Source organism: Mangifera indica, chromosome 19, assembly GCF_011075055.1.
Source record: "Mangifera indica cultivar Alphonso chromosome 19, CATAS_Mindica_2.1, whole genome shotgun sequence".
Taxonomy (NCBI): Eukaryota; Viridiplantae; Streptophyta; class Magnoliopsida; order Sapindales; family Anacardiaceae; genus Mangifera; species Mangifera indica.
The window spans coordinates 1,996,174-2,024,058 of record NC_058155.1 but is presented as its reverse complement, the minus strand read 5'-3'; the positions used below and the strand labels follow the sequence as shown (position 1 = coordinate 2,024,058).

The window sequence follows — 27,885 nt, the reverse complement described above, 5'->3', positions numbered from 1 at the left end:
GACTCTAACCTTAATCTTCATCTTAACTTTTCTCAATGGACTAAATAGGAAGAATGTTTGTCTAATTGAATCTCAAGTCAAAATACAGGGGAATGGCTTTTGGTGCTCTTCATGTGAGTTTGACATTTCCTTTATTAATAATCTCCTTTATTAATAATAAAAAATTTTCAATTTATAGGAAGAACCATACCAAGAGCTTTATCTAAATCTTACCTTAATTAATGTTAAACTACCAAATTATACCATGCGGTCTGTGTCTCCCTTGAAAGACTTCTAAAAAGGGTCATTTTAAGAAGATTTTTGTGTGTGTCCATCAGGTGCCCCTCTTGGGTTATGGTTTCTTGGTCCGGCCTCCCCTGGTCGTTGGCCTTTTGTCTCGTGTGTCCTCTTTTCTTGTTTTCTTTCCTTCCTTCGTGGTTGTTCCTACTCTTCTTTTTTTGGTGTAAGGGTGGGTTCCCTCTTTTCCTTGCCTCTCCCTGGTTAGTGGTGTGCTCTCTTTTGGTCTAGTGGTGTGCAGTGGTCGTTGGCAGGCTCTTTTTGTTTGAATCGGTGTCGTGCTTTTCTATCGAAGGTAGCTTCTTTCTCTGGGGTGAGTAGTGGTGAGGTGGCGGGTACTTTTCTATGTTGAGCTGGATTTTAGCTAGGTGTCTCTGCTGGAGTGGAGTCTGAGGTGGAGTGTTTAGTGTTGTGGGCTTTTTGGTTGGGTCTGGTGTTTCGGTCTTGCGTCGTGGGTTTGGGTGGTGGGCTAAAGGTTAAGTGGTGAGTTTTCTTTTGTGAGTGTTGTGGTTTGGGCCTTTCTTTAGTCTCCTCTTTGGGTATTTTATTTATTTTTTTGTGAGTGCTATGTTTTATTTTGTTGGGCGTCGACTCTCTTGCTTTCCAGTACAAGTGAGCGCCTTGGTTGGGGTGGCTGCCTATGGCTCAGATCACCCCTTTAACTAATCGTCGGTGTTTCCAGCTTTTGTAGCCTCTCTAGCTGGTTTCAAATCTGTTTTGGCTTCTAAACCTCTTGTTGAATAGAAGAAGGATGAAAATGGCCAAATTTCAGCTACTCCCCCGCTGGATATTGCTATGCTTGGGGCTGGAAAATGGGAATGTTGGCTTGTACGATATTTTGTGGATTCGAAAGTACCCTTCTCATATGTGAAAAGCTATCTGGAATCCAATAAGAAAAATTTCAGGAAAGTTGAACTGATGGCAAACGGGTAGGGATGTTTCTTGTTCAAGTTGGGAAATGAATCGTTGATGGAAGAAATCCTTGAAGAAGGCTTCTGGATGATCGGCGGAAAACCATTCGTGATCGAAAAATGGACAACCAACCTAAGTTTAACCCAAAACTCTCTCACAAGAATGCCACGTTGGGTGAAGTTATTTGGTGTGCCTCTTAAGCTGTGGACTTTTCAAGGAATGAGCTACATTCCAAGTGCTCTAGGGAAGCCACTTTATATGGACAAAGTTACTAAAGAAGCCTCTAAGATTGGATTTGCTAGAGTCTGTATTGAGTTTGATTTGGCAGCGAGATTTTCGGGCGAATTTGATTTGAAGCTACCCAATGGAGATACGGTGGCAGTCACAGTTGAATATCAATGGAAGCCCAAATATTGTTGTTAGTGCAAGAGGCTTGGCCACCATAGAAACAATTGTTTAATTGCTCTTGAGAATAAGGAGAAAGAAGCCAAAAGACACCTGCCAATCCCAAGCTCCAGTTGCTTCCTGGAGAAAAGGGAAGCAAGATGAAGGCCAATGCAACAAGGTTGATGAAGTAACCAATAGTTTCGCTGCCCTTGCTAATTTAGAAGACTAAGGAGATAAAGGGAAAGATTCTTCGAGCTCTGAAGGTAGTAAAACCATTGGTTCAGCTAATGGAAATCAGTCAGTTAGTTCTGCTCAGAGGAAAGGAAAGGAGGCTACTGTCCCAGGAAAGGAAAATATTAGAGATAGAAGCACTGTGTAGGTTTCAGAAGATTCTCAAAAGCTCCTAAAGAAGGTGTTATCTCAAGGGGGCAATCCAGCGCTTGTGGAAGATTACCCCCCAGTTCCTGCTAATATTAGTACCATTGTGGCTGATCTAAAAGTGAGTCTCTGAATTGTAACTGTTCAGGCTTGTAGAAGGAAGCTACTGAAACAGAATATGCTGGAAAGGAAAATCAGTGTGAGAATAAGGAGATTACCGATAGGGAAGGTCAGGTGAAGAACTCAATGGAGGATGGTACTTCTCTAGATGTGAAACCCTTTGGCAAATTTCTTAAAGTTGATGAAAAAGATCTCAAAGAAACCATGGGAGAGAGATCGGGGAAGAACCAAAAGGGGAGGCCTAACAAGAGCAGCCGAGAGTCCTCGAATCACTGTAATTCTCATGATTAATACCGGATCATCAAATATTAGGGGCCTCAACAATCCCCTAAAGCGAAAAGAGGTAATTTCAAAAAATAAAATTGGTTTAAGTGATATATTGGAAATTGAAGTTAGAGACAACAATGTGGAGAAAATTAGGAGCAATACCTTTGGTAATTGGGAGTTTATTCATAATAATTCATTTGGATGGCATGGAATATAAATAGAATTAGAGTGAACGTTATTGAGAAAATGGAGCAAAGTATCCATTGTGAAATTGAGAGGGATGTAGAATAGCCTAGGGCCTTTATTACCTTTGTGTATGGCCACAATAGGTATATGGAAAGAAGAGAACTATGGAAGGATATAAATCACTACAAAATGGCTTCTGAGGGAACTCCATTGGTGGTTATAGGAGACTTTAATGCTATAAAAAGTAAGGAGGAAAAATTAGGTGGGGTAGTTAGATGGGATGCTTGTAAGGAGGACCTTAACATATGTTGCAATGATGCCCATTTAGAGGACCTAAGATTCATGGGACCTTCTATACTTGGAGCAGCATGAGCGAAGGGGAAAACCGCATAGCTTGTAAGCTTTATAGAATTTTCATGAATGAGAGTTATCTTGACTCCTTCCCTAGATCCATGGGACTATTCCATCCTTGTGGTCTTTCATATCATTGTCCTTGTGCGCTTTTTAGAGGTGATAATACAGCAAAAAGAAAGAGCCCGTTCAAATTCTTCAATTTTTGGGCGGATTATGAAAAATTCTTACCATTGGTGGAGAAGGTTTGGAAAGAAAAAATTCATGGGAACCCTATGTATTGTCTTGTCAATAAGCTCAAAAAAGTGAAATTGTCCTTAAAAGAGCTTAACAAAAAAGAATTTTGGAACATCTCAGAAAGTGTTAAAATTGCAAGGGAAAGACTTAATAGTGCTCAAATGAAATTGCAAAGGTCTCCTCTTGATGATGACCTCTTGGAAGAAGAAAAAGAGAGAACTAGAGAATATCGAAGACTTAGTTGGATGGAGGAATCGTTAATGAGACAAAAATCAAGAATTGATTGGCTTAAGGAGGGGGATCAAAACATGATCTACTTCTTTAATTGCATTAAGAGCAGAAGGAACAGAATTACCATAAATGGTCTATTCTTTGAGATGGGTCTTTCACTAGTGACAAGAAGCAAATAAAGGAGGAATTGGTGTCTTCCTTTAAGATTCTTCTCTCTTGCCATTGTAAGGAGTACTTTGATGGGAATATTGGGGATTTGCTTGATTTTGAGGTCCCTCATGATTTTGCCCAAGACATGATCAAGGAGATGTCTAGTGAAGAAATAAGGAATACTCTTTTTGGCATGGATAACAACAAAGCTCTGAGACCCAATGGGTTTGGTGCTTATTTAGGTGGTGGGTGAGAATGTGATTGAAACTATAAAGTTCTTTTTCACTTTGGGTTCGCTCCTTTGTAAGGTTAATCGCACCATTCTTGCTCTTGTGCCTAAGTACGAAAACCCTTCGAGGGCCAAAGACGTTAGGCCAATATCTTGTTGCAATACAATCTATAAATATATCACGAAGATCATGGCCAATAGATTGAAGATCATTCTCCCTTTAATCATTAACAAAGCCCAATGATACTTTGTTGGGGGGAAAAGAATTGGTGATAATATTTTTTTATGTAGTGAGCTCTTGCATAATTACCACAAAAATGTTAAGAACTTGAAGAAATGTGCTATAAAAATAAACCTTATGAAAGCTTATGACATGTAAATAAGAGCTTCGTTGGTGCTATTCTTGAAAAGATTGGTATCCACCCCAAGTTTCTTAGATCGATAAAGGAATGCATAACTACTCTTGCTTTCACAATAAGCATCAATGGTGAGCTTGAGGGCTTTTTCAAGAGCTTGAGGGGTCTTAGACAAGGGGACCCTATCTATCCTTATTTGTTTGTGATTGCTATGAAATTCCTCTCAAGAATAATTGAGGAAAAGGCAATTAAGAAAGGCTTTGAGTAACATTGGAAGTGTAAGGAAAATAAAATAACCCACTTATGCTTTGTTGATGATCTCCTTCATATTTTGTAAGGCAGAAGAAAACTCTTTGTGACTCATAAAAGATGCATTGATCCTCTTCCAAAAGTGGCTCATGCTAAAAGCTAATGACTCAAAGAACAATATTTATTTCTCTAGAGTGAATGCTCAAGAAAGGGAAGATTTAAAAAAAATATTGAACTATGAGGAAGGATCTATTCCTTTCAAATATTTGGGTGTTCCTATGTCTTCTACTAAACTCTTAAAAAAAGATTGTAAACCCTTTGTGGACAACATCCTTGCTAGGATTAATTCTTGGAAATGCAAAGCCTTGTCTTATGCGGGAATATTGATGCTTATTAAGGCTATCCTATTTAGTGTGCGAGTGTATTGGGCCTTCCATTTTTCCTTCCCTCCAAAATCCTTAAGGAGATTAATGGCAAACTTATGGCCTTCTTCTTGAGTGGTAAAGATCTTAACCACCAAAAAGCCAAGGTTGCTCGGGAAGATGTTTGCTTGCCGTGGACCAAAGGTGGATTGGGCCTTACGAAAGGCAATGAGTGGAATAAAGCGGTTATGTCCAAGCATCTTTGGGATCTCATCAATTTGAATTCCTTCTCGATTTGGGCTAAGTGGGTGGAAAAAGTAAGACTCAAAGAAAAGTGTATATAGGAGTTTTGTCCTTTTAGTAATAGCCAATGGTGGTGGAGGAAGCTTTTGAAGTTGAGAGAAGCTTGAGAGATAAAATCAAGCATATCATTGGTAACGGGGAGCACATTTTCTTATGGATGGACAATTGGCATCCTTTTGGCCCCCTTATAGAAAGATTTGGGAATAGGTTTATCTATGCATCTGGTATCAAAAGAAATACAAAAGTAAAGGTGATTATTGAGGACAATAGGTGGAAATGGCCGCTAACCAATTACAGGAAATTTAGGGATATCAAAGTAGTGATGAATGACCATCCGAAAGGAGGAAGGGACTGCATTTGGTGGCTGCCTAGCCCCAAAGGCAACTTTTCTATTAAATCAACTTTGAATGAGCTTAGAAGCAAGGAAAGGGAGATTAATTGGGCTAGCTTTATTGGGTACGAAAAATTCATCCCTAGGCATGCTATAATTCTTTGGCTTTCCATTAAACAAAGGTTCACTACTAGGGACAAATTATTAAGAATCGAAATCACCAATGATGCTTCTTGTGTATTATGCAATAACGAGAAGGAAAGTTTAAACCATCTCTTCTTCCAATGTGATCATTGTCTTCAAATTTGGAGAAACATTTTGTTGATCAACGACATGAACTACGGTAAACATGATTGGGAAGATTATATAGAGAACATAGCCTTGGATTGGAAAGAAGACAATCTAAAGCATATTATGGGGAAGTTTATCCTTAGAGCAACTATTTATGCAATATGGAAGGAAAAAAACCTAAGAAGCACGGAAACGCATAGCAGTGTGCGTTTCCACGAATCCGAAACGTTTCGATTTCCGAAACGGCCCGAAACTGATACGAAACGTTTCGGGGCCGTTTCAATAATTTTAGATAAAAGGGAAACGCGTTTCTTTAACAGAAAGAGTTTCCTATGCATACCAGGATTCTGAAAGTGTATCATAAATGGATTCTGATAGGATTTTGAAAGTAAATAAAAAAAATAGTTTCCTGTGCGTAATAGTTTTCTGGGCATCTTCTCTTCTTTGCTGTCAATCTCCTTTGTCGTCAATCTGTTGGGCGTCTTCTTCTCTTCTTTGCTGTCCTGGGCGTCTTCTTCTTCTGCTGGGTGTCTCAATAAATTAATTTGTTCCAGCAAAAAAAAATGTAAATTTTGGCAGCATATATATAATACTGGATATTAGCAGAGAAACTCACCAAGAAAACATAAAAAAGCTAATTATGGAACAATGTATGTTTTTCAAAGAGAATGAATGTTATAGGAATTGGTAAAAATGAAAGAATATAAAAAAACATCTTTGAAACAAAATTTTCTTTCTGCTTGTCCTCAAGATTATCGCTGGAAACATTCATTCTCTTTGAAAATAGGACAACATTTAATATATTTTGATAAAATATATTGATTTATATACATGTTTATTTTTCATTTTAAAAGATGAATATATAAGTATTAATTTAATTTATACATACATGTTTCAAGAACTTGAATTTGTAATTTATTTTTGATATAAAATTATTTTGTTATATGTTATTTTAAATTGGTTGGAAAAAATAAATTGTTGTATTTTTTTAATTAAAATATAGGTTATTGTATTTTTTATAAAAATTTCATATTTATAAAAAAAACCCTATATTTTTTTATTTGCACGTTTCCCTACGTTTCCGTTTCTTACTTTTTTAAGAAAATACGTTTCCACGTTTCTGTTTCCACATTTCCACATTTTCGTTTCCGTGCTACCTAGAAAAAAACAATAGAGTATTCACAAGAAATTGCCTCTCCAAGGAAAGAGTCAAAGAAAATATTAAGAGAATTGTGAGGGATAAAGGTGCAAAGCTCTCTAGCATTTCCCTACCAAGTAGCAGTGAGGAGATAGCTAGAAGCTAGGGACTCTCGCATTACATCTTCAAGCGATCATGATGGTCTTGCTCTTGTTTTTTTTCTAACATTTTTTCTGTTTTGCAGGTTCTTACTCAAAGCTTCAGTTTTTCTGGTAGTTTCCAAATTTCCAGAAACATGTTGTTAGTTTGTGCTGTGATGCTACCTTCCCCCTGCAGCCTGCTTCTTTCCAAGTTCCCAGTCTTCAAGATTTGGTTTCTGTCGCCAATGTCCGACCAAGTCTCTTTCTTTTTTGGTCTCTGCAGAGCACTTTATGCAACCTGCTCTTGGACTCTGCCCCCTACCTTCCCACCTGGATGCTGGAATTTGCTCTGTCTTGCCTGTTCAACATGCTCCGGATCTTTGCATCTCTGCCTTCTCTGGATTTGGATTCTGGAAGTTGCTCTCCACCTCTTGCATTTTATCTGCTCACAAATTTAGAACTGCTAGAATTTATGCAGCAGATTCTGCAGGTTTTTTGAAGTATAATCCTCACTATGTCCAGTTCTGCTTTCCATGCTGCCAGAGTTCTTTAAATGCCAGATCCCGCTGCCAGTCTACTCCAAAATCTTCCTGGAATTGCAGAAAGTAATCTGGGCTCCGTTGCCGCGTTGGTTTGTGCAGAAGAAGGGATGTTAAGACGTATTTTTCTGCAAAGGAAATTCTGTGAAGATGCTTTTCTCTCGTGCCCTTAAGTGCATCCAAGTGCACCTTGTCTACTTTTTTGATATGTACATGTTGAATATGTTGTTCTCGAAGGGCAAGACTTTTGTTTATTCTTCGTTGTTTGTTTGTGTGTAGTTCTCTTATCCCTCTTGAGGCCCATCTTTGGAGCATCTTAGATGGTAGCTCAAGAAGTGATTATTTTGATGTCTTGGCTTTGCCATTTAGATTTCGCTGCCCTCCTTTTTATGATTGGGTGAGTTTAGTTTGTTCTTGTCTTTCCTTGGGACCAATCTGTTAAATTTTTTTAATTAGGCCAAGTGAGATAATGGTAAAGAAATCCCAAATCAATGACACATTTAAATTATTTTAATTACATTAACTCTATTAAAGCGTTACAAATTAACCTTAAATATTGATTTATTTAATTAACTTGATGGGCATACCATGTTAATGTTAAGCAATGAATGAATATATAGACTGGCAGTCGTCTCTCTCAGCATATGCCAAAAATATATTCACCATAGCAAGTGAGAGGAACTCCTACTCCTCCTTTTATTATTATGGTGACATCATTTATCAACACCTTCATTGAATAATGGAACATTCAAGTGTATTTGGATGATTGCTTTTACTTCAGGTACTGTCCATGTGATATAGATAGACTAACGCACATTGCATATATGAGTTTGACTTTGACTTCTTCCTCCAATTTCTTTTCTTTATCTGCATCTTGGAGATCGGAGGGAGACTGATAAATGTCTCACATCACAAGCCAATAGAAATAATAATAACTGTAACAGTGGCCATTCTATTCTAATATTGGATCTAGATCGAATAGATTCAATAAATAATATAATTAAATATGCTCACTAGAAAGATAAGATAAATTCAATTTATACGTATAGAAATTTCAGATATGTGATTAATTAAGATCACACAATACAATAGGGACATTTCATTTTTCTTGATTTGCTAAATGATAATAATGAATAATGCTCTACGTATAAAAATAAATAAATATATGTATGATTGAAATTAGTTATTGTTTTTCCTCTTGCTGGAATCAACTTTTGGAACTCATAAATCATATCTATCTATAGTGTACTCAAATGAATATAAGTGAATTAATCGTTATGATTCTATCGGAATTTTTTATTTTCATAAAGTTACATTTGATTAGGAGAATATCTTATATTACAACAAATGAATTATTATCACAAAACAAAATAGATTATTTAAAATATTATTAAATATAAATTATTATTATTATTATATTTAATAAAGATATATATATATATATATATATATATATATATATATATATATATATATATATATATATATATATAAAGTTATTGTGGTTGATGATATGTAATAAAAGATTATTAAAATATTATTTTATTTAAATATTTTATGTGGTTGATGATGAAAGTAAGAATATTTTTGTCTCAAAATATTAATAACTAAAGTGAGAATCGTATTAAAATTATGATAATTTTGATAATTTTTTTATATATGAGGGAGAGATAATAATTAAATTATTGTTTATATTATTTGTTAAATTACTATTACTAATAAAAAGTTATCAAATAAATTAACATCAATAATAAAAAATAAATTAATAGAATAATATTTATTTACTCTAAAGCAAATATGAATTATTATTATATATTTATTAACAAAGTAATCCCCTCTCTCTTTAAATCAAAATCTTCACGAGTATTAATAATTATTACTATTTATTTATGTGTCACTAAATAAATTAGAGTTCGTGACTAAGGTACTTTTTATTGTCACTAATATTTTTAAAATTGGATAGGTAATTAAATTGGTTATCTCATTAATTCACAGTTTAATTGGTTTAATCAGTCAATTTTAATCTAACCTAATATAATTGAATAAATAATCATGAAAGATTGAATTAATATTTCATAACACAATATACATTTATTTAATTAATTAATATAAATGTTATTTATCAAATATTTTTAAATTTACTATTATAAAAAACCAACACGACTTTAAATATGTTTATTTATAATACAATACATAATATTAGAGCACAAATACTTCACATAAACTGTATTTGATTCATTATAAATTCTTAATTCTAAATTTTAATAGCACAAATCATTATGTATTTAGAAATTCTTTCAAATTAAAGTTTTCTCTATAACAAATTTTGGTAAATCATATAAATTTCATTAAATGCAACTCTGCACAGTTATTTGGAATAACCAAGTCTACTTTCTTCTTTGAAACATAAATTTAGACCTTTAATCGAGAAAGTTCCAAAAGCCAGAGTTCAGTTGATTCTTCAAGCTCCTCCAGTTGATCATACACGTAAGCACAACTGTATCACGTCCAAAGATAAAAGAAAGATCAAACAAAAACAACAGAAAACAAAGCAAAGCAGAATCACTGCAAATTAAAGAAGAGTAACCTTAATTGCATGAAAAAGAATAAGGCTGACCTCAATTGCATCAAAAGATTAAGGCTAGCTGGCTGATGGCTGTTGGTATCGAGCTCGGCACTTTTGCAGTTAACATATTAGGTCTTAAGTCCTTTTAGAATTTAGACTTTTAGACTTCTTTTAACTTTTTGATTCTTGAATTTATGCTTTACTGGCAAGTCTAATTGTAACCTAATAAGTTTTAGGCTTTTGATGGTAGGTTTTAGACTTTTAACTTTTAATTAAGGCCAAAGGACTATTGCCAACCCAAGTTTAAGTGTATTCTCAAAGTCACACCAACAAAATTTAAAAAGCTCAAAATCTCACCTATGACATTACCGCTGTTAAAATTTCCAATTAAGAAGAGGGCCAAAATTGTCATTTTATTAATAATATTAAAAAAATATAAAATTTATTATATTTTCCCTTTTAAGTTTTAAAAACTAACAATTTCACCCCTAACTAAAGTTTTCAAACTTTAAAAAGTTATATTTTCCTTTCAAATTTTTTTTTCACCTCTCTGGCCACCATCTCTGACGCCGTTAACTTTCACTCTCCACCCTAAACTGATGGTCGACGCACGCAGACAAATCTGAAACAGATCTCTTCGTCGGAGACGAAGAGATTGGCGAGATCTGAGAGAAGAGATCTGGAATCTCTTCGCCTAGATCTCTTCGTTCTTTGCTGACGAAAAGATCCAGGTCTCTTCGTCTGTGAACAAGCTTCATCATCGTCCTTTCCAGATCTCCAAAGAAAGTGGTGGGAGGGGAAGAAAAAAATTCAAAGGTTTTGGGGGGGAAATGTGATTTTTCAAAGTTTAAAAGCTTTTGGAGGGGTGAAATGTTAGTTTTTAAAACTTAGGAGAGAAAAATATAATAAATTTTATATTTTTTAATATTATTAATAAAATAACGACTTAACCCTTGTATTTAATTAGAAATTTTAATTTCAATTAATCAATAGATGAGATTTTGAGATTTTCAAACCCTACAGATATGACTTTAAAATCGCACCTAAACTTAGGTGGGAGATAGTCCTTTGGCCTTTAATTAATTTTATATTTTAAATTTTATTAGGCCAAAAGGCTTATTCCCCTCCAAAGTATGTTAATTTTCCAAATTTTCTTCCGTTAACTTTGAAAATCTCATTAATCTATCTATAGATAGTTAAAATTAACTGAGTTCATTAGTTATATCAATTTCCTCCTTTAAACGCTAGAAACTAGCAATTTCCTAATCAAAGAGGACAAGAAGGAACACGGTTAGAAGGAAGAGATGCCAGGGAGGAAGAGAAGTCATCGATCGTCATCGAAAAATTTAAATCTAAAAGTTTAGAAACCTTATGGGGGAAAATGTTGTTTTTAAAAACTTGGGTTAGGAGAAATTGTTAGTTTTTAGAATTTAAAGGGAGAAAATAAAATAAAATTTAAGTTTATTTTTAATATTACAGATAAAATAATAATTTTGTCCTTAAAACTATTAATTTTAATTGCCTATAGTTAGGTAAATAAAATTTTCAAAGTTAATATAAAAGACCTTGAGAAATCAATATATTTTGGGTGGGAAATAGTCCTTTGGCCATTTTATTATTAAATAATGTTTGTGAGTAAAGTTCGAAACCTGGTTTTTTTGGGTTTTAGGAATAAGGCGGTTTATTGGTTTTAATAGAGTTTTGATTGACTCTTTAATTGATCAACAATAATATAAAAATTAAATTGGATCACCATTTATTTTTTGGTTCAACTGATTGAATTGACCATTCCAATTTTTTAAAATATTGATGGTTAAAATTATTTAAGTTGTGGCCACGCATATCTGTACAAATCTCTTCATAATCTATTTTTTAAAGTTTTTTAAAGGGTGATTAGCTCAAGGTAATCAAAAATTATTTTAATAATATATTTTTTATTATAAACATTATCTTATATAATTTATAAGGTAATAAAATATATTGATAACACCAAGAAAATGTGACAAATAATATATAATAATTTAATTATTATCTTTATTATAAATATTAAAAAATTATAAAGATAATTTTAATATTGTTATAATTTTATACTTAATAATAATTTTAATTGAAAATATTTTTATTTTTATTTAAAATAATAAGTAAGAAAAAATATATTAACAGTAAGAAAACAACTTAAAAATTTGTTTAATTAATTAATTAATTATATAATTTGATAAAATTGAAAAAAAAATCTTAATATTTAATAAAATTGTAAGTTGTTTATTTTTTTGTATAGGTTTTTACTTTCTAGTATGTAAAACACATTGCTTTGCATGCAGGGATATTCTTTGCACTGAAACTCGTTCAACATTTTTTCATAGAACCCATTTGCTTTCTTTCCACTTATTAGCCCCATGTGCTTCATGTTCTTCACTTGACTAAGCAAGTAACAAAATATAGTACTTAGCTAATGAAAAAAAATCAACTATGTATTAATAAAATTAAAAACCAAAATAAAGAAAATATTGTAAATCAATAGAATTACATGAAGATAAAAAAACTAATAAATATAGATAATCATTCTACGATAATCAAAGTCTGGCTAAACTGAATTAAACCAATAAGAGACAGCTAAAAGCAATTGTTTACCATAATTCTTAAATAAAAATTTGAATAAAATTGTTCACTCCCACCAAAATTATTATGATGTCAACAACACATTAATTGACTCATTGAAATGATTTTTCACTCAAAGGTCGGCAAAAGAATATACTTTTTGTTTGATTGATAACCTAATGAAACAATTTATGGAAAAATTAATTTTATAATCAATTTATTGAAATGATCTTTTCATTCTTTTAGAACCATGAAAAATCTCTCTTCAAGAAAATAAAATTTAATTACCTACAAAATGTAGTAATGAGAAACGATGACAGTTGAAATCTAGAAAATTTTATGATTTGTGGAGAAAAATAAAGTGAGAGAAGTAGAAATAATTTAGGGATAAATTTGTAAACAAAAAATTAACCCATTCAATGGGGTGAGCCTTGGTCGCAGCCAAAAATGGTCGGGACAATAGGGGCTGTCGTTGACTAATTTAAATTGGCCAAACGAGTATTTCTCACTCAATTTTAAGATCATATTTGTGATAAATGAAATATCTAAATATTTATTTATAAACTAGAGATGGCAATTTGGGTCCGACTTTAGGGGCCCCGACCCTCCCCGACCCCAACGGGGAGGGGATTCCCCGATAAAAACGGGGAAAGGGGCGGGGATGGGGACAAAAAAAATCTCTGTAATCGGGGACGGGGATACATGTGTCCCCGCCCCGCCCCGCCCCACCCCCTAAATCTAATATATTAATATAATAATTTCTAAACTATTAAGTTTTAGAAATTTTTACATTATGATTTATTAAAACTATAACTTTAATTTTACTAATTTTTGAATTATCAATTATTAGCTTTTACTAATTTCTAAACTATTAATCTAATATATTAAAAAAAACCTAGAATTTCATTATCATAAAATGTAAATGCACCAAATTAATTTTATTTCAACTTCAAAACTTAGTTAGTCAATCCACTAGGTTTTACACATAAAAAATAATAAATTATAAACTTAATAAAATCAATTGAAGTGAATGAAAAGTGTTAAATTTAATGTTATTATAAAATTACCCTAAATCACATACATGAAGAGCTACTAATGAAGAGATTGATTATTGCATATTGTTAGATTTTATGAAAACTTTATATTTGAACTAAAATAACAAAGAATATTTTATAGCTCTTGTAGCAAGTGATATTTTGAAAAAATATGATTTATTTTATTTATTGAAATATATAAAAGAATTAAAATTTATATTTATGGGTATGGGAGGGGATTTTTCCCCGCGGGGACGGGGCGGGGATTGGGAGGAGATTTTTCCCCACGGGGACGGGGCGGGGATGGGGAGGGGATTTTTCCCCGCGGGGACGGGGAGAGGATGGGGAGGAGATTTTCCTTCGCGGGGAGGGGACGGGGATTATTTTTTATCCCTGCAACGGGGACGGGGCGGGGACGGAGATTGATATCCCTTACGGGGACGGGGATTGATATCCCCTCCCCGCCCCTCCTCATTGCCATCTCTATTATAAACTAATTGTTATTAAAATTTTCAGTTACATATAAAAGTAAAATCGTTATTTTATTTCTAAATCTTAAAACTGTAAAAATTTATATCATTTTCTCTCTTAGATTAAAAAAAAAAATAATTTCTCTTATAATTAAATGTTAAAAAATTACATTTTTTCTTCTAGGGTTTCTCTTTTATGCGTCCCTAACAATGAAGTTCCTCTCCGGCCAGCTTCCACTTCCCACCCATCCTCTCCGATGACAAATTTCCTCTTCGACAGAATAGCAACCACACTCAATTGATGATTCGACTTCACTCTCTCATTCATCTTACCGAATCCAAATATTGGAATCTTCGACCAAAATTTGTGCTCTCTGCTACATGTTTGCTCTCTGTACTCTCTACTGCGAATCCAGATCTCTTTGTTTGGACAATAACGCATCCAGATGATTTGTCTGGATATCATTGTCGACGCATGATTGGAGAGGTGAGAAAACTTTGAAGGCAACAGTTTATGGTGGATTCAATGGTTGTTGAAGATGAAGATGGTGGCAAGAGAAAGGAAACAAACTCTACGTATGAAATCTAAATTTTTTAAACTTTAAGAATTCGGTGAAGTATTTATTTTTAAAATCTATGAGGGAATAATATTAATTTTTAAAATTTTAAAATTTAATAGTAAAATGATAATTTTACTCTTGTCTCTAACTAAAAATTTTAATAAAAACTAATTTATAAATGAGTATTTAAATTTTTTATTTATTATGAATATACTTTTAAAATTAAACTAAAACTCGGATAAAAGTCACTTTTTAGCCATTTCAATTAGACAACTTTTAAAGCCTAATTATACTTCACGACAAACTTTACCCTTGGCCACGTGTAAGAGACGGATGACACAATTTATGGGCCATTGACTACAAACATGTGCTGCCACCGCTTTATTGCTAAGGCAACATTATATTTATGAAATTCTTTAGATCTTAACTTCACAAAATTTCCAAAAAAAATAAAGAAAAATATCCAAAAAGATATGCTTGAAAAAAAGAAAACTATCTTGGAAACTAAAATTAGGAATAGGCCAAATAGATTATGTTAGTGAGCCATATTTGTATTGTTTTAGTTTAAATTTTTAATTAAAAACCTTTAATTTTAATCTAATTTAAATTACAATTGTATCAAAATTTTTAATTCTAATCTATTTTTTAATGTTCAGGTTGATCTGATAAACCTAAATTAAGCTAAAATTGTTTATGGTTGCCACTCTTTTAAATGTTTTTAGTATTTTAATTTCTTTCTAGAAGTTATTTTTACGTACTATTAATAAAATACATAATATAATATTTTATCATGTTTACAAGTGGTTTAAAAATTACATACTAACAGTTTTAGAGCACATTAATAATATTATGAACAAAATTACATTCTCAATAACAAATAATAAAATAATATATTTAAATAAAAATAAAAAATAATATAAATAATTACAATTATCAAAAAAATTTAATTATATTTAATTTGTAAAAATTTCAATTATTATTGATATTGTACTTCAATATATCTATAATTTATTCATAACAAAATCTATCAAAATAACATTTCCTCAAATATGCGAGTAAATTCAGACTATTTTCATATCAACTCTAACACTATTCGATTTAGTTTCAAGTTATGTTAAGTTGATTCAAAATAAATTGTATTTAAAAAACTCAACTCAAACCCAATTTTTTTCATGTTATATTATGTCAAGTTAACGGATCATGTTAAAAATTGTCACCTTTAACTAAGAAGTAATCAAGTTAAATTTATAAAATAAATCATTTGATCTGGCTGGACTTAATTAGAGGCATACATATTTGGAGAATTGGTAAACTATTCTTTATGAAATCATGGTAGGTCATGGAGAAATTTTTAATACAAAAATATTCTGCAAACCAGCTCTTTAACTTGAACTAAAATTAATGCTACGAATCTGCATTCTCAGATATTCTAACTGGAGTCGTTCTCCATGTTATTTGAGAATTATTATTAAACAAACATCATGATGCATGAATAATATTTTAAAATTCAATCTATTTGTGTATATAAATGAATCCTCCTCCTTCTCCTCCTCACCAAGGCTCAAAGAACTTCAACACAGTAGCATTAATTATATTCTTGGAGAGAAAAAATGGTTACTGTGGAGGAAGTTCGCAAGGCTCAACGTGCTCAAGGCACTGCCACCATCCTGGCAATTGGAACGGCAAATCCTCCAGTTATTCATGAGCACAGCACATATCCAGATCGTTACTTTCGTATGACCAATTCTGAGCACTTGAAATCAGTCAAAAACAAAATGCAGCGCATGTGTAAGAAATATTACTCTTCTCTATTATTATTTTCTTTAGTTTTTGTTGTTCTAAGTATTTTGCTACACAAATTATCTAATAATCTTTTAAGTTTGCGAATATACATTGACGACCTCTTTTATCTTAGAATCAATGCAATGGTTATTTAAAACCATTAATAACCATTAGATAATGCACTTCTTGTTTTTTGATAATTTGAAAAATAGAAAATCATTTTATGTAAACAAGATGAATTAGAACCAAAGTGCATGAATTTTGAAGGGTTTTTATACTCACAAGAAGATACAATACGTTATCAATCCAAGATAATACTTAATTTGAAAGGTACTATTGTATGCATTTATATCTCTCTGTGTTGAGAATATTCGAGTTGTTAAATTTAATTCGAAAAAGGAAAATAATGACATTATGATTTTATGTCAGGTGATAAAACCACAATAAAAAAACGGCATTCGTACACAACAGAAGAAGTTTTGAAAGAAAACCCAAACATTGCTACATACAAGGCACCGTCATTGGATACTAGACAAGATATGGCAGCAACATTGATACCAGAACTAGGGAAGCAAGCAGCAATCAAGGCCATTGAGGAATGGGGGCAACCCAAATCAAAAATCACTCACTTAATCTGTTGTAGCACTATGGGACCATATATGCCTGGGTATGACTATCAAATTGTTCAGCTCTTAGGCCTTGATTTATCTATTAAACGAGTTATGTTATACCAACAAGGTTGTAATGGTGGTGGGACTATACTTCGTATAGCTAAGGACTTAGCTGAGAACACTAAAGATGCACGTGTCCTCATTGTTTGTGTTGAAGTAACTATTGTTGGCTTCCATTGTCCTACTGAAACTGATTTCGATGTTCTTGTGAGTCATTCTTTGTTCGGAGATGGCGCAGCATCACTTATAGTTGGTGCAGATCCAATTCCTAATCTCGAAAAACCTATATTTGAATTGGTTTCTGCAGCCCCAACATTAGTGCCTAATTGCCCTGGGGCTATTTGTGGGAGTATTCGTGAGCATGGGCTTACCATTCACATTGGAAAGGAAGTTCCTGACCTTATTGCAAATCATATCGAGGAGAGGTTGAATAAGGTATTCCAACCTTTAGGTATTTCTGATTGGAACTCAATCTTTTGGGCAACACATCCTGGTGGGCCTGCAATTTTAGACCAAATAGAGGCAAAGTTGGGTCTTGAACCGGAGAAGCTACGTGCTACTAGGCATGTGCTTGCAGAGTATGGTAACATGTCCAGTGTGACTGTGCTATTTGTTTTGGATGAAATGAGAAAGAACTCAATTGAAAATGGGTCAAAGACTACAGGAGAGGGATTGGAATGGGGAGTGCTTTTTGGGTTTGGTCCTGGGCTTACTATTGAGACTTTGGTCCTCCATAGTATTAATGTTGCTTAAGGGCTTATTTGATTTGATTTGGGATTGTTTTCTACTTACAATAAAGAAATTGTATTTGTGTGGCGTTTTGTGAACTTTGGCAAATAAAGGAAACTATTAAAGTCAAATTTATAATTTGACGTGGCCTAATATATTTTAACATGTGGTGAATGCATAAAAAAGACTCATGAACCGAATACGAGCAATCGGAAAATTGGCCCTAATGATAATGCACACAAAGTCACAAAGTGTGTTAAATATGCAATTAATCAAAGTTGTTATTTACCCGTTAAGAGTTCCAGGGATATATAAATATTTGAACAAACCCCAACATTTTTTCTTTCTAACATAGTTCTAATAGTTTTTATTTTCTATTTTGATTCCATTTGGTGCCTAGAGCTAGCTAGCCATGTAAGCAACATATTATGGTTGACACATCATTTATTTGCAAATTAACTCAAACACTGGATGGATGAATCTTAATAATTTTGTGATGTAATTAATCACATTCTATCCTTATGTTTAGTAGATATGAGATAATGCTCATGGTGTAATTATCCCCTATTTTACTGAGATAACTTGATCAATAATTTCTATCTAGAAAACTAGATTGATTTTATTAAGATTTAGAACAAATCTCTTATGTAGTTTACTTAATTAAGTCAACCTCTTGGTCTTATAAACGAAGAATTGTACACCGGTTGAAGGGATCAATTTGAAAAAAAAAGATTTCCAAGAGCACTTTGGATCATTTATAGTTATTTTATCAAATTTTGGCTAGGAAAATCAATGAGATAACAAAGGATATAGACTCCCTAGCAGTGAATCATTTAAAAACCTTTTTCTTTTCTCTATTGCTTAAAACTACCTATAATTACAATGTCAATTCCATTCATTTTCACTCCCTTCATGAAATAATACCTCTTATCTTACATATTTCACGTTAATGTAGATTTTTACATGAACAATTTGCATTTGTTTTTTCCTTATTTGATTTGATTTTTAAATTATAGGTGCATTGTTACCATTGGTACATGTGTCATCATTTTACTTTCCAAACCTGAGTATTTAAATCAAACTTCTTCTCTATTTCATATAACCTAAACAGTATCACTTTTTGGAACTGATCTTGTTGAGCTTAGGTTAGATTGTTTCTAAAGAATTTTGTAGTTATATTCTGACATACTTGGTCTTAGCTATTCCTTTTATTTATTTATTTTTTATAGATGTTTGATTGATCAAATCATAAAATGCATTTCTAGGCTAGTAGTTGAAGGGATTTCAAGACCAGAGGTTGAAGTGTAACACTAACTAGTAAGTAGCAAGGTTACTTTAGTCATTTTACTATTTTACGAGTTATTTATGATACTGAGAAATGTGAAATTGTCTAAGTGTTGAAAAAATGAAAGATTTTTTAACAGTTATACATGAAGGTGCACTCCTACTCATGCCATAGCAGGTGGAAAAAATGGATATTGAGTCATGTTAGATAATTAAAGAGGCTGAAAAACCATTCAGTGACAATGCATGGCCATTTCAATAGTTATTTGATTTGAATTTTATTTAAGAAGACACATTTTCGTATGTCATTTACCTTTCCATAACACAACATTTTCTTTGAAAAAAATTGATAAACATATACCTCGGTTAGCAATGTGAATTGCAACACTCTAGAGGTGATTTTCCGATGAGAAGAAGGAATTCTGCAACAATATCTTTGGTTTGGAAGAGAGGTAAGTAGGAGTAGTTATTATATTTACAAATTATATATGTTTGATGAATTTTAAATTGGTTTATGGAATCTAAAAAGAATTATTTGTATAATTTGGAATATAGTGGATTTTGATTGAGATACGTGTTTAAATAGGTACACATGGCCATGATGAACTGATTTGCATGATTTGACGGAATATCTAGATCTGTTGGAATTAAGCCTAATATATAGTGATGTGTTTTACTTAACTTAATCCTGCGAAAACTAATATACATCAAATCAAAATAATATCAAATTAGAATCATAATCAATATCAAATCAAATCAAATCAGAATTAGATCCAATAAGAATCAAAATCAGATCGAAAGGGAAAGTAAATATTATTTAACAACCTTTCGCATTTGCTGTGGTAGCACTTGAAGTTGTAATTGAACACATAAGGAAAGAAAACGTTCACGAGACAATCTCTTGACAAAGATATCAACAAGCTGAGAAAAGGTAGGGACATGTTGAAGTCGAATGGCCCCATGGGAAACTAAATCACGAATGAAGTGCAGGTCGATGTCGATATGCCGTGTGCAAGCATGAAACACTAGATTGCCAACCATATGCAAGGCAGACTAATTGTCACAAAGCATAAGTGGAGATGGGTGTAGTGGAATGTCGAGCTCTCGTAGAAGATAACAAAACCACCGAATATTAGCAATCACATGTACGAGTGCCTGGTACTCAGACTTAGCACTAGAGTAGGACGTAGTAGCCTATTTCTTGGCAGTCCAACAAACAATATTATGACCAAGGAAACACACAACCACCAGTGATAGAGCGACGTGTTGAAACATCAATAGCCCAGTCAGCATCAGAATAGGCAAGGAGATGAGTAGTAGAGTCATGATGAAATGTGAGACCATGATATAGGGTGCCCTTAATATAGCGGAAAATGTGTTTGACTGCACGTATGTCCCTATGGGTAAGAGCAGATAAGTGTTGAGTGGCCTGATTTATAGTAAAAGCAATATCAAGCCGAATGAGTCTCGTATAAGCTACATTTAACATTTGTTACAAATGTGAGTCAAACTGTAAGCATGTAAATATGAATGTGTGGAATTACAATTATATAAGAATTGATGAACATTATCTGGACAGTTTATGGCGAAAATATGAGTGACTTATTGGTAATAGAAAATAGAAACTACTCACAAAGGAGCTGAAATGAAGTTATTTTCTTTGATATAAGTATCCAATGCCCGACGATATAAACAAGGCATCTACATGTTGAATGGTTGTTTGTACTGCTCTATATGTTGAACATGCTTATAGCAGAGAACTTGTTAATTTGCTCTTACTAATTTTCTCCTCACCATATGCAGAGCTTATAATCTAGGTTGGAGATATAATGTAATAGAAATTATTTGATTGGTACGTGCTTTGGGGAAGCTAAGCTTTGTTATCAGTTCTTTTTTGAGCTTCCGACGGTGATATAGAGATGAAGAATTTTAGGAGACATTTGGTTGTGTTACGACCCATTGGAACTTTTTGTACACATACTGTGGTAAATTGGGGGGTTAATTATTGGTTTAGGTTCACTAGCAAAACATTATCATACTAAACTTTTTTAACCCTAAAACTGGTGAAAATGCTTTCGGATAATTATGTTAACTATTAAATTATTGATAGACTAACCAATTTCTGTTCCCAATTCGTAATTAGAAAAGGTAATTAATGTTTAAATTTAATAAATAATTGAAATACTACATAATTTGAACAATAAATCAAAATCAAGAAAAGAAAATTTTGGCCAATTAAGTAATGATGTGCGATAACTAAGAGACGTCACCAAACTAAATTTTTCAGGCATATATTACAAGTTTTTGGTTCTTGGCTCTGCATCGAACGGTTAGTAGACAGAAGATGTATTGAATTAGTTGTGTTTTATCACTTAAAGACTGCTAGTGTAAGACTTTGTTGAACTTATGTTAACATGCATATGGAATAATTTCTCCTTTTTAGCTATTTGGATCCATATGAAGTTTGACGTGCTGTTGTATTCAGATGAAAATGTGCTTGCAGGAGTTGGGTGGCTGACAATGACAGTATTTGAAACATTCTTATTTTGGCATTTCTAGTGCACCTCCCTTTGTTGACACTGGTTCAAAAATAGAACAAGTTGGTGAGCACAACAGTTAGAGGGCGGAGTGACCTTATTCTGCAAATTCAAGTGAATATGAAATTATAAATTATCCAAAAACGTAAAGTACTCTTGTTGCTATCCCACACGAGGTAGCACTCGATATGAGATTCTTGACTTATCTACTAGACTGTGCGTGTTCATAATTGTGTATTTGCTTTCATTTTCTTGAATGGTGTGACTAAATTGCAATTGCATCTAGGACTGATTATGGCATCGGATTAGATTTATTCACAAGTTCCTTGCGTACTCGTTTACCCACTTTTCATGCAAGGTCGGTTAGATTGCTATACTAGTAAGAGGCAAATTTGTTGACTCAGGATTTTTAACGCGTTTTATGAACCTTAACTCAAATACTATCAAATGCACTGTAAATACCATCCAATTCTCAGGTTATTTTTAATTTCCTCTTCTTTTTTTTCTGTATGCTTTGTTCTCAGTGGGCCATGTCCATGGTGTGCTGTCATTTTCTATGATGCATGTATTCGTTTGTGCTTAAACTCATGAGCAAAGGATTGTGAGAAAGAAGTTTCTTACTTCTTGAATAATGAGTGGGCACTGTTGCGAAGTGAATTTGGGTGAATGCTCTTCGACCTTTTTTTTCTTTTCATATATTTTTGATATGTAAGATGGGTTCAATCGGTTTTAGAAATTTTAAAATATTATGGTGTAGGTGAATAAGATTCACAGTTTTTTTAAAATTTTGAAATGTCATTACTTTTTGGGGGAAGAATCTTGTAGCTTTCATGCATATTGCTTGTGATATACAGTTACAACTATAGGTCATAACAAGTAGAGACGTGAATGTGACAACACAAATATTATAGCCACATTATAGGACCTCAACAAGGAGTTCTTTATCTTCCAACTGTTTATGGACAAAGAGGTGAAGGGTTAGTATCTTTTTTACGATGTACCCAAGTAGAGGAGGCTTGGACAACAGTTTAATTACTGGCAAAATGGTAGAAATTGTTGGTTTTTAATGGAGATTTGTATGCCAAGAAAGCATGAAAAAACGCAAAAACAGAAGAGAAAAGAAGAAAAAATAGAGTTGGAACGGAAGAAGTCTTTTTGGCTGTAAAAAGTCACTTCTCTGCTTTCCATCATTTCAATAATATATTTATATACATCCTATCTTACTTAATACAAGTACACAACAGCTCAAATTAAGCTAAGCCATCCAATTTCTTACAAAGCAAACCAAAAACTTACTTGCTCTAACAACTCCAAGACTGCATTGGTTACATTCCAACTAAATACAAACTAAAACAACTAAAAATGGATAAGAAAGTTTGTCAACATCTTCAATATATCAAAAATAAATTCCAGCAGCTGCATACTTCACTCAGCTTCATTACTCCTCCTTGACAAACTTACTTACCATTCCCAATTTGTTCCTTAGCTGAACAAATTTATTTGTGCTAACAACCTTTGTCAACAGGTCAACCAATTGCTCTTCTGAACTGCAATGAATTAGCTGGATTTCAAATTCTTCTTCAACTTGCCTTATTGCATGATACTTGATCTTAATATGCTTTGTTTTGCCATGAAAAACTGGATTTTTAGTTATAGCCACAGCAGACTTGTTGTCACAATAAATAGGTGTTGCATTCATTTGTTTTTCATGCAAATCACCTAATATCTTTCTCAACCAAATGGTTTGATTTACTGCAGAAGTAGCAGCTATATATTCTGCTTCTGCAGTAGATTGAGCAATAACACTTTGTTTTCTTTAATTCCAGCAGATTGATCCTGATCCAAGAGAGAAAATGTAACCAGAGGTGCTTTTTAAATCATCCATTGAGCCACCCCAGTCACTATCAACAAACCCATGTAAATTGACCTCCAAATTTCTGCTGTATAATATTCCAAGATCAGCAGAGTTCTTAACATACCTGAGGACCCTTTTTGCTGCTTTAAAATGTTCTTGGCTTGGTCTTTGCATAAACCTTGAAAGCAAACTTGTTGCATACATTATATTAGGTTTAGTTGCTGTTAGATAAAACAAACATCCTATCAAACTTTTGAAGACAGCAGATTCAATTTCTGGAAATCCATCATTCTTTTTCAGTTTCTGACTTACTATAAGAGGATTGTCAACCCCTTTTGCAATCTCCATACCAAACCTTTTCACTAATTCCTTAGCATATTTCTGTTGGCTAATGAAAATCCTAGATTCTGATTGCAAAACTTCAATGCCAAGGAAGAAATTGAGTCTTCATAAGTCAGTCATTTCAAATGCATTTTGCATTTCCAGTTTCAGCCAAGTGATTAGATTTGCATTGCTACCTGTAATTAAAAGATCATCCACATAAAAGGACACTATTAACACATCATCATTTTCTGACTTCACATATAATGTAGCTTCATTCAAGCTTTTCACAAAACCAAGCTTCACCAAATAAGTGTTTACTCTGCTATACCAGGCTCTTGGAGCCTGTTTCAGGCCATATAAGGCTTTCTTCAGCAAACACACTTTCCTTTCATCTCCTTTTCTCACAAACCCAGGAGCTTGCTCTATGTACACTTCTTCATTCAAGTCACCATTGAGAAAAGCTGACTTGACATCTAATTGATGAAGAAACCAGCCCTTTTGAGTAGCCAATGCAATTAGAAGTTTAATAGTATCAAACCTTGCAATTGGTGCAAAGGTTTCAGAATAATCTTCACCCTCATTTTGTGCATAACCTTTCACTACAAGCCTTGCCTTTAACTTGTTTACAGAACCATCAACATTTAGTTTTGTCCTGTAAATCCACTTGACACCTAAAACATGTTTATCAAGTGACCTTTCAACCAATTTCCAGGTTTCATTTTTCTGTATCATTTTTATCTCCTCTTGCATGGCTGCCCTCCAACCAGAAAACTTTGCAGCTTCTTCATAATTGGCAGGTTCAGTCATTGCCAAATTACACCTGCTATAAATATCAGCAAGTGATTTCATCTTGACTGCTTTATCTTCATCATCACTACTATTTTGCTGCTCACTTTCTGTTTTTCTTTCATTGTGCACAATTGGCTCCTCTTTTATCTTCCTTTGGGCTGCATTTATTTCCCAATTTCATACTGATTCTTCATCAAACTTTAAGTCTCTGTGAATGCCAATTTTACCATTTGAAGGATGATGTACTCTATATGCCTTGGACTTGTCACTATAGCCCACTAATATACCTAACTCAGCCTTCTTGCTCAATTTTTCTCTCTTCACTTCTGGAATAAAAGTCTAACAAACACAACCAAATATTCTTACATAACTTACATTTGGCTTTGAATCAAACCAAGCTTCATAAGGTGTTCTATCTTTTAATGCTTTTGTTGGCAGCCTATTGAGCAAATGGACTGCAGTATTTACTGTTTCTGCCCAAAATTTCTTTGGCAGATTGCTTTCAAACAAAAGACATCTTCCCATTTCCATAATAGTTCTATTTTTCCTCTCACTCAACCCATTTTGTTGAGGAGTATATGGGACAGTGAGCTGGTGTTAGATACCATTTTCTTTGCAAAATTTCTCAAATTTTTCATTAGTATACTCTCCTCCATTGTCACTTCTTATCATTCTTAGTTTGCATCCACATTCATTCTCTACAAACTTCTTGAAGTTCACAAACACATCAATAACTTCAGATTTTTGTTTAATGAAATACACCCAACACATCCTACTGAAATCATCTATGAACAATACAAAATACTTACTGCCATTTAAGGAATTTTCTGACATAGGGCCACACACATCAGTGTGCACTAACTGGAGCTTCTCCTTGGCTCTCTATGCTTCATTCCTTGGAAAAGCAAACCTTGTTTGCTTTCCCAATTGACAAGTTTCACAAATTTTCCTCATCATTGCCACCTTTGGCATTCCAACAGCAAGTTCTTTCTCAGTCATCAATTTGAGTCCATGTTCATGAAAATGGCCCAATCTTTTATGCCATTTAATTGATTCATCATCACTACTAACAAGTGCTTGAGCATTCACATCATTTAGCTCTAAGCAAAAACTTCTATGCATCATATCTACCATCATTACTTCTACTCCTTTTGAGTCATACACATGACATTTTTTATTGTCAAATTTTAGAGAATAATTATTTTCTAACATTTGACTAATACTCAGTAGATTAAGGGCAATATTAGGAACAAGTAGCACAACATTGATCAATCTTGTACCTGAAATTGTTTTGATAGCCACTGTGCCCACTTCTTACACTTGCAACAGCTTTCCATTTCCAATTTTGACATTGGAAATTTTGCTCTTTCTAAGGTTGATAAAAAGGCTTTTATCAAAAGTCATATAATTAGTGCATCCGCTGTCCAGTAGCCAATTTCGAGGATGAAATTGAGCATTATGGCAGTCTACAGTAAACAACTGCTCTTCAGAATGCTCCTGTTTCTCTTGCAAATTTTCAGCAACTTTAGCTTGCTGCTGAGTTGTTTTTCCTTTGTTCTTGCACACCTTTTCCATATGACCAAACTCCTTACATCCTCTACACTGAATCTCAGGTCTATACCAGTAATACTTTTCTGTATGGCTAGTCTTTTTGCAGTGCAGACAAGGTGAGAATCTGCCTTTCTTTCCTCTTTGCCTCTTAACATATCCATCCTTCTTCTCCTTTCCTTTCTTGTTAACATACTACTTGTTTGAACTGAAACCAGCCTATGTTTTTGATGATTGGGCTACTGTAAATGCTCCTTCAGAGACTGTAACATTATCTCTAAAGGCTTGTCTCAATTCCACAGCTTGCAATGAATTAGACAATTTTGAAATGGTCATAGTGCTCATATCCTTTGAATCTTCCAAGGAGGAAATCTTTGCTTCAAATTTTTCTAGTAAACTTACTAACACTTGCTCCACAACCTTACTTTCAGAAGTGATTTCTCCAAGAAAAGTGAGCTGGTTCACTATCTTCATCAATCTATCAATGAAACCTTTGACTGATTCTCCATCTTTCATTCTTAGTAAAGCAAACTCTCTTTTCAAGTTGAAAATCTGCATTTGCTTTGATTTTTCACTGCCATGGAACTCTAGTTTTAGCTTATCCTATGCCTCATTTGCTGTTTCACAGACCATGATTTTTGCAAACATAATTTCTGAAACAGCAGAATGGATACAAGACAAAGCTTTATACCTCTTTGCTGTCTCCTCAGAGTGATGTTTAATCTGGTTCAGTGTTGGATTCTCAAGCAGTGGATTTGGTTGCTTATCCACTTCAACTACATCCCACAAATCGGAAGCTCTCAAATAGGCTTTCATTTTTACTGCCCAGGCTGCATAGTTTTCACCAGAAAAAACTGGTGCAGTCACTCCTGTAAAGTTACTGGAAGACATAGTTACTGCTGAGTTCCTTCTTTCTAACACTTCTACAAATCTTCCTTGACACAGGTCCTTACAAAGACAGAAGGCTCTGATACCAATTGTTGGTTTTTAATGGAGATTTGTATGCCAAGAAAGCATGAAAAAACGCAAAAACAGCAGAGAAAAGAAGAAAAAACAGAGCTGGAACGGAAGAAGTCTTTTTGGCTGTAAAAAGTCACTTCTCTGCTTTCCATCATTTCAATAATATATTTATATACATCCTATCTTACTTAATACAAGTACACAGTAGCTCAAATTAAGCTAAGCCATCCAATTTCTTACAAAGCAAACCAAAAACTTACCTGCTCTAACAACTCCAAGACTGCATTGGTTACATTCCAACTAAATACAAACTAAAACAACTAAAAATGGATAAGAAAGTTTGTCAACATCTTCAATATATCAAAAATAAATTCCAGCAGCTGCATACTTCACTCAGCTTCATTAGAAATAGCGTTTAGTCAATAAAGTTGACCACTATGCATACATACATATATGTGTATATGTGTATACACACACACACGCCCACACACACAAATATATATGTGTACATATATATGTATATCTTGGACACAAGTTTCTTGTGTTATTCCAATTCTTTTGCATATTGAAGATGGTTGTACCAAGACAAGATGACCAAAATTAAATATATGCTGAAATAAATTATAATTTCTTGATAGTTCTTTGCATTTCTCACGTGAATTGAATTATTTTGTGCTTGAAAATTCTGGTATTGTTTAGTAGTACCCACATGAATTTGTTTTTTTTCTTGAAGTGCCTATTTTAA

At 33.3% G+C, this 27,885-nt stretch overlaps 2 protein-coding genes across 2 annotated transcripts; one reads left to right on the top strand and one right to left on the bottom strand.

The window, feature by feature from the left end:
• Positions 1 to 16,271: 16,271 nt before the first annotated feature.
• On the top strand, positions 16,272 to 17,867 carry LOC123203564 (chalcone synthase 2-like). The gene is made up of 2 exons (XM_044619987.1): positions 16,272 to 16,449; positions 16,873 to 17,867. Exons 1-2 carry the CDS (start codon positions 16,272 to 16,274, stop codon positions 17,865 to 17,867), a joined length of 1,173 nt encoding a protein of 390 aa, XP_044475922.1.
• An 8,079-nt stretch (positions 17,868 to 25,946) lies between these two features.
• Positions 25,947 to 27,071, bottom strand: LOC123203416. The gene is made up of 3 exons (XM_044619778.1): positions 26,872 to 27,071; positions 26,424 to 26,754; positions 25,947 to 26,375 (listed from the first exon to the last, which is right to left on the bottom strand). The coding sequence occupies exons 1-3, from the start codon at positions 27,069 to 27,071 to the stop codon at positions 25,947 to 25,949; spliced, it is 960 nt and encodes a 319-aa protein (XP_044475713.1).
• Positions 27,072 to 27,885: the final 814 nt, after the last annotated feature.